This window comes from Scleropages formosus, chromosome 12 (assembly GCF_900964775.1).
Source record: "Scleropages formosus chromosome 12, fSclFor1.1, whole genome shotgun sequence".
NCBI classification, from domain to species: Eukaryota; Metazoa; Chordata; class Actinopteri; order Osteoglossiformes; family Osteoglossidae; genus Scleropages; species Scleropages formosus.
Genome location: NC_041817.1, coordinates 12,110,684 through 12,129,210, shown reverse-complemented (window position 1 = coordinate 12,129,210; position 18,527 = coordinate 12,110,684). Strand labels below are relative to the sequence as shown.

General features: G+C 44.0%; 1 protein-coding gene across 4 annotated transcripts; it reads right to left on the bottom strand.

The window, feature by feature from the left end:
• Positions 1-853: 853 nt before the first annotated feature.
• Positions 854-17,968, bottom strand: LOC108929525 (alpha-adducin-like). 4 transcript variants are annotated; one of them, XM_018744115.2, is made up of 18 exons: positions 17,856-17,968; positions 14,409-14,616; positions 12,630-12,792; positions 12,240-12,391; positions 11,499-11,579; positions 11,109-11,258; positions 10,545-10,688; positions 10,333-10,431; positions 9,734-9,919; positions 9,029-9,337; positions 7,972-8,067; positions 7,385-7,474; positions 7,266-7,283; positions 6,367-6,453; positions 4,947-5,103; positions 2,852-2,917; positions 1,809-1,842; positions 854-1,397 (listed from the first exon to the last, which is right to left on the bottom strand). In XM_018744115.2, coding segments are annotated over exons 2-18 (2,010 nt in total). In that variant the 5' UTR covers positions 14,586-14,616; positions 17,856-17,968; the 3' UTR covers positions 854-1,396. The 4 variants fall into 4 exon arrangements, with proteins under 4 accessions (XP_018599631.1, XP_018599633.1, XP_018599634.1 ...); XM_018744117.2 differs by having other exon boundaries at positions 9,122-9,337; XM_018744116.2 differs by lacking the exon at positions 854-1,397 and having other exon boundaries at positions 1,820-1,891.
• Between the last annotated feature and the right edge of the window lie 559 nt (positions 17,969-18,527).

Below are 18,527 nucleotides of genomic sequence, written 5' to 3'. Positions count from 1 at the left end.
ATTTACTACTGTATCACAGCTTTTTTTTTTTTGCATCTAATCATTTGTCAGCATGTGGCTTTTATTTGCTGTGCAGGTTTTAGTAAACAGATAAAAATCACTTAACACTTAAAAGACTTTTCTATTAAACCCCAGAGAAATGTATTCAGGATTTACTGTGGCTGTGAGAAGGTCACTGAGTCATATGGCTTGGCAACACTTATGAATTAGTTTATGAATTAAAAGTTTTTTTCTTTTTTTTTTTTTTTAAATAAATTCATTCCTGTCCTTGAATCAAGATTCTTATTGGCTTTTTAAATTTCTGTAATGTTTGATTTTTCTTAAGTAACTTATTCAGCACCTTCCCCATTAATTTTAATAAAATCATATGATTCAATATAACCTAAACCTTGATTAAAAGCAAGACCTGTATGCCAGGGCAGCATGGTGTCACAGCAAGTAGTGCTGCTGTCTCACAGTGCCTGCACAGTGCAAAAGGATGTGGGTTTGAGCCCCGCTGGGTCTCTGGAGCTTGTATGGTGGCTGCATGGGTTTCATCCCACTGTCCCAAGACATGCTTTAAGGTGAATTATTGACTCTAGGTCACCCATAGTGTGCGAGTGACAGAGAGTGTGTGTTTCACTGTATGGATGAGTTACATTAGTAGTGTAAGTCATCTTGGGTGAATAAGGTGTAGGCTGATAACACTTCATAGTGTTCACTGGAAGTCACTTTGGAGAAAAGCATCTGCTAAATGAAATTTGTAAAACTTATCGTATCCAGTTCCATCTTGCAATTCTGCATTTTTAGGTAGAGAATGCAGAATTTTAAATTGAACACCAGATTTATCTGTGGCATCAGATTAGTTGCACTGTTATCAAAAGGGATAAAATGGCTTTATGCACTCCAGAATCATTGATCTCCATTAAAAGAGCATAGCCAGGCCATTATATTCATTGTAAGACCATTAATAACCACTGATGCATCCTAAGTCTGACAGCCTTCACTTAATGTCCTGGGAGTCATGCAGTAATGCTGATGCTGTTACTCAGTGAAGAACTACAGGGGTTTTAACAGTAAACTCTAGCTAACCAGGCAAAATGCACAAAGTCATGAACAATGATTCTATAGTAAACTGGAAATGGGGACAAGTACATGAAACCAAATGCAAGGCAATTGTCCAATGAGAGGGTGCAAGGATTCTTAGCCCTCTGGTTTCTTTTTGTCTCTCTTCTTCTTCAAGGGGACTTGCCAGGAGACTTCATTCTGTCCCTATTTGCTGCATCAACAGGTTCCTCAGGGCCACTGTGGGCCCCTCTGGCTCGACTGCTCAGGCAAAGCTGTATCTTCTGGAGTAGGGGATGGGGGTCTGTTGCAAGAAGGGGCTGTAACCAGGATGACATTTTTCTCCTGGAATCCTAAAAGGTCAAATTTTGGGGAGGGAAGACAGAGTTCATAACATCACATGCAGCTTGAAGTCTGAAAATGCACTGCTTTCCTTCACAAACAGGAGCTCAAAATGACCTAAAGCCCCAGTAATACAAATTAGCACAAAATCTTATTTGTTCTTCATCTCTTCGGTAAAATTACCCAGCTGTATAAATAGTTAACGCCGCTCTCGAGAAAATCATCAGCTTAATGAATAAATTTAAACAAAGTCTTTAAAGGTAAGAAACCTCAGGGACTGTGATTCATTTTACAATAAGACATAAACCAAGAAACCCAGAGAGAACACTGTACCAAATCCTATCCTGTCCCCTCCCGTCCCGTCCCATGCCATTCCACAGATACAAGACAAATCATGGTTGCACATGCGTGGTGGTACTTACTATGGCAGCAGGTGTTCTTTTGTATTTCTCTCCACTGAATGACGCAGCCACAAAGGAGAAAAGAAGTCACGTCAGTCTGGAGCCTGGGGAAACACCATTTCATCAAGACCTCCAGGAAATGAGGATGCTGAGGGGGGATGGGAGTGTAATTTTCTGCGATATGCATGCGTGTGGAGTAAAGCATCTGCTAAATAAATAAATGGAAATTTAATACAATGCCTAACATGCCAAGGATGGATTACATGATGATTTTTCACTTAAACCAATTATGTTACATTTTTCGTCCCAGCACTACATTTACTTTGTACGTCCGATATGAGAAAAACACAAATCTGACTACAGAATTGCTTTGGAGTTGAAGGATCAGCAGATTTTCTTGTTGCATCATGAAGTGAGGGAGCATTAACTGCACTCCCTGCTTTTATATCTACTGTAAGTCCTTCCGATCAATTCCATCATTGCCATCATTTTAATGATCCTCTATGTTCTGGATAGAGCATTAAATACAGCTACAGGAAACAGCCATTTCCTCTGCTTTCACCTTTCATGGGCTTCTGAATTCTGACAAATAATTACGGCTTTTAATATTAAATGTTTTTTCTAAAACAAGCTGCTGACCATAAAGCAGAACACATCCAAAGCGTAATATTATTTAAAGCTGGACGTTATCATAAAAAAAGAAAAAAGTAATATGTAAACAAGGTAATGAAGACCAGCTGAAGTTGCAAAAGATGTAAAAAGTCAGTGCAAATGAGTTTGTAAAATACCTTCTGAAGTAAACAGCATTTGTTTGACAATACATAGAGTGATAAAAGTTAAAATCTCCCCCATTTGTATTTTCATGCAAAAACTAGGTGCTGTAATCTTTATTATGGCCCTTTTACATCCAGTAGAACATTTAACAACAGTGTTTTGGTGGGATAAATAATGCAGTAATATTGGCAATGTACTAAAAGTGAAATTTACAAATGAAACATTTTTAGCAAAAGACAGCGACGTCACCAGTACTGACCCTTGGAGCAAACTCATCTAACTCAACGTACCTTCCAGCGCTGTGACTGGAGAGCCCGTCTCACTCCTGTCTTTCGACTCCTCTTTCTGACACTGATCTGAGGACATACGCAAAAAAAAAAAAAAAAAAAAAAAACATACCACCAACAGTCAAAACATTTTCTTCTATGGATTTATAAAGAAACAGTTACATGTACAGTTGAAGTTCAGATGCTGTTTTATGTTGTTGTTACACAGCCGCATTACTGTAGCAATTCACCGAGTGCGAAAGGATGTGTTTGCATTATGAATGAATGAATGAATGAAAATTTTAATCCTAGAGGTAAATTCTGTTTGGTTACAGAAGCAAACAGCACAACATACAGTATGGACACACAAATATGTATGCAGGCACACTGACGACAAGGGGATACGTGGGAGGGCGGTAAGAGGGCAGAGTGAAGTGCGCCATTTTTAAAGGGAAGAAAAACAACCATTGTTTACCCTAGTTTATTTGCACTTACTCAGTCTTGTCAATTTCTGTGAACTTCGTAAGTACACCCGTCTCTCATATGATGATGGGCTTAAGTAGGGCCATCCCTTGATTTGCAAAATTAATCTGTTCCTGAAAGCGGCGCGTATGTTGAAATTTCGGGTTCCGAAAGCCTTTCTCCCATCTTTTTAATGTAGAAAAATAATAATGCATTTCCAGCCCATCTAAAATTGCACACTGCAGCCAACCTACCCAAAGAAACCATCAGCTAGATATCCTACTAAGTGATCTGCTGTCTCTGTAATCATTCAATTAAATAACACCCAATATGACCAAGAGACATGGAATTTCACAGGCTTCCCATAACGCCTCGCTCTCAAAGCAACACGCTCAGGGACAGAGACCCGGATGCAGATGCGCCAACTACAGAACATTACCGCACTTCTGCTTCACCCATGCGATGCATGAATTTCAATGTTTTTTTGGACATGCTTTGGATAAATTTTGTTATGAGCATATTTTTTGTTCTAGAAATTGAAAATTGTGTATCAAAAGCCAAGAGCTATTACACTGAAATTCTGGAGTTTGTAAATCAAGGAGCTTAATAAAATAACTGCTACCATTATTTTTTATGGGGCAAGAATTACAGGCTGGAGGGGGAGGGGACACACCCAGGACAAGATGCCAGTCCATCGCAAGGCACCCCAAGCGGGACTTGAACCCCAGACCTGCCGGAAAACGGGCAAGGGCCAAACCCTCCGCGCCGCCGCGCTCCCCTGGGCAAGAATTGGATTCTGGATAACCATCACCTAAAATATATCTATCTTTACTGCCTTTCCCAATTCCTTTTCTACTTTATTGTTAGACATTATTTCTAGGGTGATTCAGAAGATAATACACCAGATTTCGGCAGAAAATAGCTATCGAGCACGAATAGCACTAATGGAGAAAACGGGTTTCAGACACTAAATGTGTATCTCCGTCCCTTCAAGATATCTGATACAGGGGCGATGCCCTTATAGAAAGTAAAATACCCACCGCGGGAGGAAAATGACTGTGTAATGGACAAAAATGGTGTTTTTATTATTTGTTTTATTATTGAATAATAAACTCCTTGTATTAAAAAAAAAGGGTATATGCTTTCAGAAGCTGTTGCAGCAATTTTCCACTGCAGAGCACCATGTTACACACGGGAGCAGAATACACAGCTGTGGTGCCCGCAGATACGCTGCTCTCCCTCAAGTGACATCGGATTTGCGGAAGCCAATCGTGTGCGACATTTCTGTCACAGAGAACAGACTGGAGGAGCCATTAAAAAAAAATAAAAAAAATATATATATATTTCACAAAATATACATATATATATAAAACTATATAAGAACATTGTCAGTCTTCTCTCAAGGACAGGAATTTGTTGTGTGATTTTTGTGATATATATATACAAAAAAAAAAAAATTTTTTTGTATAAAAAATTTTTTATACAAAACAAAAAAATTTTTTTTTTTGTATATATATATATCACAAAAATCACACAACAAATTCCTGTCCTTGAGAGAAGACTGACAATGTTCGCAGGCCCATTGTTCCTCACTGAGCGAAGATGAGCCAGTGAGCAGCAGGGCGGGGCTTAAGCGACTCAGACACGTTCTCCTCACCTTCAGAACATTTCTGCTTACGCTCCACCTCCCTGCAGTATTCCTCGAGCTCCTGGGCCGTCAGTTCGTTGAACGGATTAGGTCCGGCCTTGCCGATGACGACTCGAGGCTGGTACTCCTTTTCAATGATGGCTTTGGAGGCGGTCACTAGCTCCCCCTACAGGCGAAACAAGGCACGCGTGCTTGTGAGGACGTTTGTTTACGGTTCCCATGGAAGCACACACAGACTGCCACGACTTAGGCGTACCCTCTTCTCTGCTGCACCAAGGCATTGCCAACTGTCTCCTCATTCACAAAATACCAGTATATCTCCTGCCTTATGCCTTTCATGTAAGTTTACCACATCTTACACAATGCGAAGTCCATGATTTCACTAAAAATAAAACGTACAGTATTTTAATGAGTACACCTAAGATATCATGCACCTACAATATATAGAGAAACAAGCAGTGGATGCTAGACACCAGAAACGAGATGACTGGAGTCACAGTCGTAACGGCCAACTATCTACAAACACTTTGAAGGAACAAACAGCAGCAGCAGCGACTTCTGGAAGAACACAAACTAATCCAGCACAAAGAGCATCACCCAATTACGACCACTGACCGAAAGCCAAGAGAAATGGGGCATTTCTTCACGGTAAGTTTAACGGAAGTGACAGACGTGAACGAATAAGCTACCAATATGACTGCTACTGTGACTTTACTTCAGAAATACAATGTTTGTAGATAGTGTGGAAGTGCGTTTCTCTACATTTTGCTTTCGCGCACAATGGTAAGTTAATGAAGTGTTACGTTCGTTAAAATGCATCAGAATTTTAAAATTACAATTACAGTTATAACCCTACTCAGAACTCTGAACTGACAGTCACACAAGAGGAGCATAACAGTCCAAATATGACAACCGGGAATAAATAACATCTTAACACAATAACGTCGCTACGGAACATGAAATTACAAGCTACGCTGTCTACTTTTAGATGGCAAGCGTACGCAGTTAAGTGCATATCACGGAGCGTTCGTTCCACGGCAGGTTTGCCACTCTCGGCCTGTCCCTCTCACATTTTGTCAAATAGTGATTAAATAAATAAAATACCACAAGCCTGACAGCTTCAGCCACGTGTCCTCTGACGGAAATCCCGCTCGAGGCGCTCGACTCTTTTTCCAAATAACTATTTTCACATGGCAAAGCTCCAAAAACATAAAAAAAGTTTTGTTTTGTGTATGTTCTAGGCTTTTTCCCCATTTGAGATGTACCAAATGCGCTGAATGCTGAGCTCTACGTTGCTCTTTCCACCACTCTGCGCTGCGGGATCACTACCGTATTCTTCCGAACATGTGAGAGACGGACAGGCTCCGAGGCTGGTGCGCCTGTCCTGGTTACCTGCATGCCAGCAGCGCTTGGTACTGGCAGTAAGTACCTTTCTATCAGCCCTACCAGGCCTACGGAGATGCTCTGAGAGATCGAGCCCATCAATTGTGTCCGTACAGTCAGACAGGGGTGCGTCCTGCAACAGTAAACTGGGTGAACGGTGCACAACCCTGCCCTTGTCACCCACACCCCCCCCCCCCCCCAGGCAAACATGCAGAAGCAAAACGTGTGGACACACATGTATGCAGACGTGCAATACAGCACGCGCTTACACGCTTACTCGCGCGCGGCACGTGCACAAGTCCGCGCACGCACTAGTAGCGCATATTAATCTGACACTCGTGCCCTGGCCGTACACATTTACACACATGCAAACAGCGTGCAGAGGGAGGTGCTTCCGAGGTTCCGGAACCAAGAATGGCGCGCGCGGATGGTCCAAAGCCGTGCACCACATACGCAAACACACAAGTGCGCACGCTGGTAGTCAGACGTCCTGCGGGGAAAACTGCGACTGTTCTCTTTGTTTTGAACATTAGACGAGGGCAGACAGACATTGCCGCTGAACTCTGAATATTCAGAGCGGTATTAGAGAAATGTTCCATTTACCACAGTAACACCACAATCCCATGGGTAAGCACCAAGAAGCCAAAGATGCAACTCCTTTCATTTACTCATCAGAAGCTTGCAGATTACATGAAACCGGAGTGAATCCGATTAGTACAGTTCCCTCACGTAGGAGAACGTTAAGACGTTTGACCAGTGCTAAATGCAGTTAGCGGGAGGAGGCTGGGAGTCAGACATGCCAGTCCAGCCATGGCAAAGTGGAAATCCTTGCGTGTTCTCTCAGCATGTGTGTCAATGCTGAGAATCAAGCCAAACGCACTGCATAAGGAGAGCATGACCTTTACGCCAAAGGCTGTGACACAGGTGACTTTTTTGGTGACTCACCTGCCAGATTGTACCTCTCTGCAGTCAAGGAACAACAGCAGTTATTCGCCAGGTTGAGCTCAGGTTAGGAGGTGATACATTTTGGGAGCAGGTGGGAGTGGCAAAAAGGGCTGACTCACCTGTGCAAAGCCATGGTCCATCATGGGTCCACAGAGAACCTGGGACTGGGGTCCAGCAGTTTTGATGTCCTGCAGGTTTTGCTTGCGAATCTGCAGGGGTGAACAAGGAGAGAAGAAAGAGGTTTACACAAGCGCCACAGAACGTGGGAGGTTTTGATAAGGTATGCACACTTCTAAAAGACAAAATTGCATTGAGGGATACAGTGACAATTCAGAAAGCGGCTCATTAAACTAAACGACCTCCACCCAATATGCCACATTTTGTTTTACACGTTCAAAATTTAATTAAGCGGTGCTACAGAAGGTGACACCACAACTGAGAAAAGAAGGTTCCTTTACAGTAGTTCAGAGTTTCGCACCTTTCACATTACAATAAGCACGATCAATAGCTAAGCTTCCACATACATTCCCATTCCTAGATTTGCGTCTGCAAATAGACGAAATATGGCAGCCACACTTTTGGCTTACTTTGGTGAGGCTGTGCAGCATTAAATACATGGACTATGCAAAATCTGGCTTTCATTTCTTAAAAATCTAAATCGTTAATGGCGGATATTTGCACAGAAATGGGGGGGTGGAAAGACAACCTTGTTCCTCATCTCGAGGACCTCCATCGGATTTGTATTCAGGGGGACAAACTGATTGGGAACAGCAGGCTGCCGAAGTCCCTCCTCCTTAGTCCACTGTAACCGGCAGGAAAAACAAATTGAGAGGACAGGAAAAAATGGATATCACAGAGATGCAAATAATTTTTTTTTTAAAGAATTACAAATGTCATACTTGTTGCCAATTAAAATTTTAACTTGATTTAAAATTGGAAAAGCTTATAAGTATGCTAAGCAGCTACAAGAGATTATTGGAACAAAGCATTGACATTACGGGGGGGGAGGGTAAACACATTATGATCACCAGTCTCACGGAGCTGGTATAGTATAAAAAGAGCCTACTCAGCTTAAAACGGTGGCTTTAAAGGACAAATTAAAAACAAATAGAAAAAATGAAACATATAACTTGAGATTTAAAAAGCTGTGTACTTTCAGGCAGGGTCTACACTAAAACACTTATCACTGTCATTGTTTAGTAGGCTCCTACGTCAAGGTTTCAGTAACAGTGCAGCAGAAAAAGAAAGCAGTAAGAAAAGCATAAACAGTAAAAAGAAGAAAAAGCAAACAAGACTAAGAACGAAAATAAGAAGCAGTATCCCTGTCGCCACTGTGGAGTAAGGAGAAACCTCCATAATGTCAGGGAAGCATCCGGATGCATGCAACAACCGGTACACTGGGCAGCTGGAAGGCGACCTGAGGCTTCAGGGAACCAGGGGTCATGAGCAACCTTTGGACAGTAAAGCAGGGGTGAGTTAGGGCAGAGACCGGCACAGGCAACCGCTCAGGTGAAACAAAAGGCTGAACACTGGTAAGATCTAATACTTTAAGAAAATAAGTGCATCAAGAACTCCAGAAGACATCCAAAACAATCAGGAGTTCTGAAAGCACAGATTAGAGGGCCCATCAAAGTGATGAAGTGAGCCCAGTTTCTGCGGAGGATGCTAGGGGGCAGAGAGAGTGGAGTCCCAAAAGCCTGTTGGTGCCACCCAACTGCCCCCAGTGGTGGAGCAGGTCTTAGAAGAAGAGGAAACAGACAGACCAAGCAGGTGCTCATACAGCTGGGCACGCAGACGCCGGACGACAGAGACCGCAGCAGGGGCTTCACGTGACCCCGGGTGACGCTGTTCCACACCTTGGCCCCGGGGCTGCTGCTGCTGCTGCTATCTGAGGCCCCCGCGCTCAGTCGTCGCGTCCCCCCTCCACCGACTGTGGGCAGAGAGCGCGTGCTGGGGCTTTTTTCCGTCATGTAGGAGTGACTCATGCTGGGCAGAGCGATGTCAGCGTGACTCAACTTTTTGCTCTTAGAGCACAGGGCCGGGTAGCGGTACGGGTATCCTGTTCGGTAGCCCTAGAAAAGAAGAAGAATCTCTGATATTGGAATCTTAAATGTAAAAACACATACTTTCAATGTGTGAGGTAAACTCTAATAACGCTTACAAATCCTCAGACACATCATCTTGAGTATAATACCAGTCAAATGTTTCAGTCCACTTGCTGAAACAACAAATGCCATGTTTTGTGAAACTGGTACTAAGGCAAATGATGGCTAATTTGAGGAATCTAATATTTAGAGACAACTTTAAATTTTTGTCTTTTTAAAATATATTTAGAGGCAATTCCATGACATAAGTGTTGATTGTGCAGGTGGGACTAGCTTCAAGTAGCATACTCAAAGTTTTGACTGTACTCTACGTGCCATGATCATGGTAGTCATCATGTCAACACGTAGGTTCAGTGCTCATACCAGATTGTCCAGCATCCTCATGAGAGCTTCAAACTCCTGCTCTCCAACCTGCCACTTTAGATGGGTGTCAAGGTCCTCGTCGTCACCACCGTCCCCCAACTCGGAACACTGGCGCCGGGCTTTGTACTTCCCTGGGTCCAGCGTGACCAGATTGTCTGGGCCTCCCATGCCAGCCAGAGTGCGAACCTGCAAAGCCGCGGGTGACGACAGCAGTTGTCAAACGGTCCCGATGCTTCGACTCTGTTAATCCCAGGTACAGCCTTGAACTACCAAACTTATCAGTACTCATCACGGCCATGTGTTTTCTATCAGTCTTTTAAGATGTTAAATCCCTTTTAATTTCTTCATACCTTTCTGTATTCCATCCATTTACCTTAGAGATTAACTGCTACAAACCGACTAAAAGCTGAACTGAGCAACAGATCACTTCACTAGGTGTTAACGTACAGCGGAGCCACACCGATGGTACAACATCCACCCTTGTAAAGAAATGCACAGCCTTCAATGGTGCACTGGGGTCAGCGGATCAATTCGGACAGGACACGAATATTTCCGAAAAAGTTCTGAAAACTGCTCATCTAAAAACTCAAAAGAATGACCTGGATTTCACACGCCGTCACCAGATTATGAATGTGGTAGAAGGCCTCTTCCACAGTCTCACCCACCGACACTAGACCGTGATTCCTCAGAATAAGGACCTGGAAGACAGCACCGTGGCACAAAGTAGTTAACATTCTTGTTTCCCCACAGCCGTTTAGATGAAACACTCAAGTGTCGGAGCACTCCAGCGCCACTCGCCCTCACTTCATACCTTGCCCTTTGGACCCAAACTCTTCTGTATGGCTAGAGTTTCCTCCTGGTCGACCAGGATACCATGATAATCATGGTAAGCCACCTCCCCCAAGGACAGGGCCTCTGGAGAGATGGGCAGTAGTCCACACTTCATGGCTGACACCTTGAAAAGTGCACATTGGGGTAAGCTGCGCAATACAGCTATTGAAACTGCGTACAGGGGACTGAGCACTGATGCAGGGCACCGTAACAGTTTTCGCAGCAGAGATCGCTGGCAATTCAGCATGTGTGCCTGTTTTAAGAAAACAACTACTGACATAAATGGGGACAAATAAATAAATCTGATTTGGGGTGGTTTTGATTTTTAAGTATACTTGGGTATTCAAAAATTCTATTATACTTCACAAGCCGGGCACTTAAACACACACTGATGTTACTTCCTTATAAAGCAGGCCTATCACTAGTAATCTAAGTTCACCCCAGTAGGTACACGGGAGATGTCGCTCTGCCCCTCCGAGCCATAGCAACAGAAAGCAGCAGACCCAACAAGAAGAAATGCAGCCACAGGAAGTGAAGAACGTACCGCCGCTCCGGCAGGCGTGTGGATGTGGATAATGCATCTGACATCGGGGCGCGTTGCATAGATGGCCGAGTGGAGGGTGAAACCAGCCTGGTTCACCCCAAGATTAGTGCTCCCTCGGTCTACAATTTCTCCTTGCATGTCAACTTTAACCTGCGGACAAAGCGGAAACAGTTCCACCTGGCTGCGTGGCAAGACTGAGGAAAACAGAAAAATGCCAAAACAAAAAAATAAAAAAAAAAAAAAAAAAAAAAATTTGTGTACCACAAACCAAATACTGTAATTTCCAAACAAGGTGGCAGGCCTGTTCTGCTCCATCTATGCATCTAGGAGGAATCGCTTTTGTTGAAACATCTGCCAATGAGAAAACGCCACACTAACGGACAATCTTACCAGGCTGGAAGCGGTGACCTCACTGTACAGAAGACCGAAGGGGACGATCAGGAAGCGCTCCTGATCCGAACTGAGCCGCACCTGCAACACGCGCCTTGTCATACGATCGTCCGAAAATAGCAAAGAGCGGTCAAGGTCCAAGAAGCAGTAAATTCATCTGTTATGCCCATAATGGTATGACCTTACATTTTTAGCTGGAATGCACTCTTAATATCTATTTCAAGTAAAAGAACAGATAAAAAGCTCAGTTTAGCTTGGGACTCGTACTGTCAGTACCGTGTATATGTGTGCCCGTTTGACACTCGTCACTGGCTCCCACAGGCATGAGGCTGCCGTGATGCCAGCTCACACGGCACACCACAAATACCACGCAGTGGGACAAATGTTCGGTAGCTGTGTCCAAAACGCATCGAGTGTAGCCGGAACCGTCCCCCACCCTCATCAGCTAAACGCGCGCATCCTTCCCACCCTTCTTTAAGCTGACTTGCGAACCTCGGAGAGGAAATGCTGGCAAGAATCGTCCGGAAGGAATTTAAAAAAAAAAAAAATTAAATATGCACATCAGTAGAACTGCCAATATAATGTAATAGCATGTCAATACCAAACACAACCCATCCCATCTAGGACAAGGGCTTCAAATAACCCACAATCTGGGAGCAACTCTGTTAGACACGTGACCCTGGCCAGTAATGGGTGTGCATGGCTAGGACTGCGTGCAGGGAGCCAGTCTGATGGCCTTACTGTTAGGTGGTTGTAGATGAGCTGGGACCAGCCGAAAAGGTCAGCCAGTCGGTAGAGAGCAGCCAGCTTGCAGCGCAGAAGCTTCTCGCTCTTCTCGTATGCCACAGACACTGACCCACGGAGGTCGTTGACGGGGATAACTATACCCAAGCCTGCGGAAACATGCCAGAGCATCATTGACTGCTGCCAGTCAATACCGAACACTGTTACATCAGCAATAAGGGCTCCGTTGGGACACTGCAGCCTTTTAAGGCCAACGGCCTCATGCTGAGTGGTCCATATTTAAATTTATGCAGGTTACGCCAGGATTAAGGGAACAAGTGAAGGTGGACGATGACATGGGTGGCTTCAGGATGCTTTGTGGCAGAACAGGTGGATGGAGATGCTCACTCATGTTGAGGGCGGCCATGCCCCCTTGTGGAACCATGGGACACGCTGTGGGCACGCTGGTAGTCATGAAGTCTGCCATCTGTTGCAAGGCCAGCAGGTTGGTGGCATCCTTCCCCTTCTTCAGCTGCTCCTGGATCAGTGTCTCCAGCTCTTCACAGAAGGCCTCCAAGCACAAGTCACAAAAACAGCTGAGAATTAGCATTCAGATTCTCAAAATTACGTAGCTATTATTTTCAGTCGAAGCAGACAATTTTAATGATTTTTAAGTTAATTAAAGATAATAAAGTTCTACGACTAATGGGTGTTATATCCACCGTGGTTCCTACATCACACCTTATGCTTCCGAGATAGACTCGGAAACACTGAGCACCCGCACTGGATAAGGGGATGATGAAACTGGAATAAATAAATAGAAGTCTTATAGTGATTTTTAGCTCATTGTAGCTTCATATGAGGTTTTTTACAGAATCTAGCCTGTGAGTTACAGGCTTCTATACATATATATGCATATGTATTTTGTTTTTCCATAAATTAAACAGCACTGCACTTTTGCAGCAGGTCTGGCCGGGTCCCGCTCTCTGACGGGTCCGGGGTTCGAGTCCTGCTTGGGGTGCCTTACAATGGACTGGCGTCCCCTCCCTCTCCAGCCCTGTGTTGCCAGGTTAGGCTCTGATTTGCTGCGACCCCACTTGGGACAAGTGGTTGTAGACATTGTGTGTGTGTGTGTGTGTGTGTGTGTGTGTGTGTGTGTGTGTGTGTGTGTGTGTGTGTCATGCATGAAATGCCCTGTATGGAAATGTAACTTCCATTTTCAAAAACCTAAAGTATAAAGTTAAAACCATGTGACTTACGCGACACAACTGAAGCATAAATATTGATTAGTGGAAGAAACACAACCACTACGTTATTTATACTGCTTGCAGCAAACACATCACTAACAACTGCTGGTCAATGGTAGGATCTTGCTTTTCCTGTCCTTCAATTCGTCCTAGCAGTGGATCTAATGTAAATGTACACTGTAGGCTGCTATTTGTTAAGTAATTATAACAGCAACAGCAATATCACACATCACGAAAATATTTTCTTATGTAAATGATATTAAATGATGAAATACTGTGCACAGTCTATACCTAAATCCTACAGCACATTAGTATTTCCATTTCCATACCTCTCTCCACTGCTTACTGTCCACTACCGTAAGAACGTTAACAATATTCAATGTTGTCCTGAGAGACAGCAATGAGGAAAAAAGGGTTACAAGAAATATACACACACACACACACACACACACACACACACACACACACACACACACACACTTTCAGAACCGCTCGTCCCTTACGGGGTCACGGGGAACCGGAGCCTACCCGGCAACACAGGGCGTAAGGCCGGAGGGGGAAGGGGACACACCCAGGATGGGACGCCAGTCCATCACAAGGCACCCCAAGCAGGACTCGAACCCCAGACCCACCGGAGAGTAGGACTGCGGTCCAACCCACTGCGCCACCGCACCCCCTCTTACAAGAAATTTCAATATGAAAAATTATATCTAAAGAATCATAATATGGTGCAATACACCTCTGTGCATTTTATATTAGACCACTTCATTAATATATCAAAGCTGTATTCTTTCATGAGTTATTAAGTGCACATTGAGACACCAAGTGGCTGCTGGAACAATGGACAACACATGACAGATGGCTCTAAGTCCATTCAGAAACTGAAAGAGGGTCTGTGTGTGTGTGTGTGTGTGTGTGTGTTTGTTCCTTCAAGGCTCACTGGGCTCTGCAGAATCATCGACACCCTCTTCCTCTGCTCCATGAGGTTGAAATCCTGCCGCAGGCCAGAGAGCAAACTCCGTTCCGGGCTGCTGTCCACACGGTCAAAGTAGCGCTCCTTGTGGGGGGCAACGGCTGGTGGCGCAGTCACCACAGCAGGTCCTACGCTGCCATCCATCACGGACACAGGCTTACCCTACAGCAGAAGACTGGCGAGGGTACAAAACGAAAGGCATTAATACGTAAGACTCGCACTGGCTGCATGTAATTCGGAGGGGACTACGGCACAGGAGGAGGACTAGAGCTACAGTTCCAGCGGAAGAGAGAGAAAACACAAAGATGGGCTGATGTTACTACAGCTCCTGGTGCACAAAGCCCAGCAGACCTAAATAATTCATTCCTGCTGCTGAAGAAGCAAAGCATGTCCAACATAGTGCCGAACAGAGGGTCTGTACGTAATGTATGGGTCTGGACGCACTTAATGAGGGAGGCGAGAGGCAGCGTGTACAGATGCAGCTTCACAAGAACATTTAGAGATAATGGCTTACCACATTAAAACCAGACCAGAGACAGCATTAACCAGGACTCAGCTGAGGGTGAGAACCATTAAGTGCTTGAGGATTAGCCTGAGATCCCGAGTCCATTCATTCTGTCTCACGATCGTCCTTCCGAGAACCGCGCTGAATTCACCTAGACTGTTCCAGACAACACCCGTCACAGCTACTGATGTCAGACTACAGCTAAATACAAGCAACTAACAAATAAATAAAAGAAAAAAAGCAACGAACAGTCTTATACAAAATTACAGCTTTCAGCTGGTCTTCAACAATTAGAAGGTGATCTAAAATCCACTTATATCCACTTATTCATGAAGCGTAAAGATGGGAATTGTATTTCAGTTACTACCTTGGGATTCACATCCATCCAAGTGTCTGTCCAGTTTTCACCTTATGGTCACTTCTGTTTTGGGCAAACTCAAGCAATGGGACAAATTCACTTTATGATTACAAATGAAAACCTGAAAACTCCTGGAGGAAAAGAACCCAGCTGACACTCAAGTGTGCTGTTCCCATCACTGGCAAAGCTGCAAATAAGTGAGCAGGACCCCTCCGTACAGTGTATCATTGGTCTTCTGGACATCCATAGTGCTGGCACAAACAGGTGCTGGACAGTAACATCACGATTATTATAATAAAAAAAAAGAACGAACTGCTTGGATGTGACCTCCAGATAGCAACTGTTGTTCTCCATCCATGGTTTACTAGTCTGTGCAAAGAATGGGACTGAGATTCTTAACATTACTTAAATATTATCATAAAAATCCAACAATTATCATCATAGGAATCATTAATTTTCCATTCTTAATGTACAGTGGTCCAATAAGCATGGGCAATGCCTGTAATTTTAATCGCCATTTCATTTCAACTTTCTACCCAGTCAAAAGGTTAATAATACAAGATGTCCTTTGATTTAGTTATAGGTTAGGTGCTGTAAAAGTGAAGCTATAAAATTTTTAAAAAATACTATGACTAACATTAACTACATTAAAATGAACTAATCTTAAAAACTAATTTAAAACAGCTGAAATTAAAAAAAAAAAAAAAGTCTCCTGAAACTCCCAACAAATGCAGAATGTTGTCCATTTCATCCCTTAAAAGAAGAATAAAATAGGAGTTGTAAACACTGTGGAAGTGAGCTGAATGAAGACAGTCCCACACCCTGTCCCACTATTCTGTTTGTGTGCATTTTCCTGCCTGCTAATGGTTGGATGTTGGAATGTAGGTTACTTTCACTGCAACTGCCTCATTTTAGAAAACATTCAAGTGAAAATGCAACGATTAAATGCTTGTATTTTTGGAAATTTGCAACCCGACATGCTCACAACACAAGGGGCTAGCGTACACATTGCAGCTGATGGCGGAATACACTTTAAATTTCAATAATTTAAAATTAAATTAATTTACACATGTATTAGTGTGTGGCCCACAACAAGAACACTCACAAAAAAAAAAAAAAAAAAAAAAAAAAAAAAAACACATTTAATTCTTGAGATTACTGGCCCGTGTGTAGTTGCCTGGTATGGACTAGTGTTCCTTTCGGAGTACACACTGCTTCAAGGCTTGTGCTCCCAGGACAGACTCTGCACCACTGCGGACCTGCACTGGACAACTAGTAATAATGGATGAATGAATGAGATTACTAGTATATGTCCAATCAGTCACCAAAAGCAGCAATTGTAGCTACAAAAAAAAAGAAAAAAAAAAAAACCACCAGTCTCTGTGGAGTTTGCATGTTCTCCCTGTGCATGCATGGCTTTCCACCGGGTGCTCTGGTTTCCTCCCACAGTCCAAAGACACATTGTTGAGGTGAACCGGTGACTCTAAAATCACTGATAGCGTGTGTGGGTGGTTGTGTGAGAGTGATGGAGTCAAAGTGTGTTTCACTGGTGTATGACTCATTGTATGATATAGCAGTGTAAATCATCTTGGATGAATAAGACGTGGGTTCATAACACTAGTGTTCACTGGAGGTCACTCTGAAGAAAAGCAACAAATAAATGTTCTAAAAAAAAAAAAAAACACACACATGTGCAATAACCTGACATACAGAGGATAACATAATTCACAGGTTGTGCGTGTGCTCTTTTGGACTCCGCATGTCTGGAGTATAACTATAGGGTACAACTTCCCTAAGGTGCAAACCACCAATCTAGCCAAAACATCACAAATTAACCACTAAATAATAGATGAAATGATCTTTTTCCATCCTCACTAAAACACCTGAGAGGTCCAGTGTGCTCCAAAAGGCCTCTGAAGAAGTGCGAACAGCCCGGCCTCGACCCACCTACTCTCTGCAATCAGCGGCACAGGATAAGAGCGCAGTTCCTGCCCCCACCTCGGGAGGGCGACACCGAGCAGCCTCTCAGAGACCGAGAGAGACAGACTTCCCACACCGCACACTGACATCTCTGATCACACCGACCCCTGATCGCACTCATTCGCGGCAATTCGAACGTGAGCAATAAAACTACTCGCCCGTCTTCTGCTTCGTTAATAAATGGCACGAACTCAGAGCAGCGGGGGTCATAATAACAGCAGGAAAATGCACAACACTGATTTGGCGTGCTCGCGGTCCGATCACTTCAATCCATGATTTAGCTATCTTCTTCTTTATTAAGGTTCAAGAGAATCCGTCCCGCACCATCCGAGGGGGGGACCGGGAAGAGGCGAGTGCCGCATGCACGGACTGAGCACGCTGATGTAGCGCAGCATCAGGACCAGTACGACCCGAAACAGCGGGAGCGCTGAGCCGTCTGCTCACTCTGGTCGCCCCGACACGGTGAATTCAATAATGAGAGCCAGACACTCACTGCATTGGGATACAGAAATGATGTTCAAACATGCACAGAAGACGTAATTACATCGCAAAAGCCAAACAAAAAACATACCACTCTGGTCGAGACGCGGGACACAATAGCGCTGTCAGAGCGCAGCTGTCAAAACGCCGCTGTGCCTCTTATCCGCCCCTTCCCACCACGCCGCGGCCGAACCTCGTTGGGTGTGGCTGCACCGGGAGCTGCGCTTCAGCATACAATCATCTTATTGGTTATTCATGGGCGCAACACTGCACGTAAGAGCAACCGAGGCGCCGATTGGATCGTTTTTCATCGTAGGCCATAGACGGGGTTCTCGTTCCACGTGCGCGCGACGTCCTGACTCGTTCCATTAATAAGAAAAAATAGTGAAAACGGAGCAATACAGGAAGCAGCCGCTCCCGGTTAGTCAAACAGGAGCCCAGTACCAGTTACAAACTGAATGGACGTGAACTTGCTGGAAAAAGCATATTGTTGCGCTTTAACAAAAGCATGTTATTTGGGCTAAGTGTCTCAAAGCAAGTTTCACTTAATAATTATGTCAAATACAGCAATCCTTCACGTAACTGTGCCCCGTACAATTAAAATACGATGTAATGGTTTGTGAAAAATACATACCTCATTCCTGGAATGATTCCATACAAAGACCTAATAAACTGAGTACAGCGACGTTTTGCTCCATATGTGGTCATTCTAGTTCAAAGAATGTGCTTTGCAGATCCCAACACATCTCCAGTCCCAAGTTAT

What these genes read in the sequence shown, in the direction of transcription:
- LOC108929525 (XM_018744115.2), bottom strand. Translation starts at nt 14,585, where the DNA reads ATGGATGGCAGCGTAGGACCTGCTGTGGTGACTGCGCCACCAGCCGTT. An exon ending in GTTTGGGTCCAAAGGGCAAG is followed by an intron (nt 10,432 to 10,544) that starts GTATGAAGTGAG and finishes GCTGTCTTCCAG; the next exon opens with GTCCTTATTCTGAGGAATCA. An exon ending in TGACGGCGTGTGAAATCCAG is followed by an intron (nt 9,920 to 10,332) that starts GTCATTCTTTTG and finishes GCGGCTTTGCAG; the next exon opens with GTTCGCACTCTGGCTGGCAT.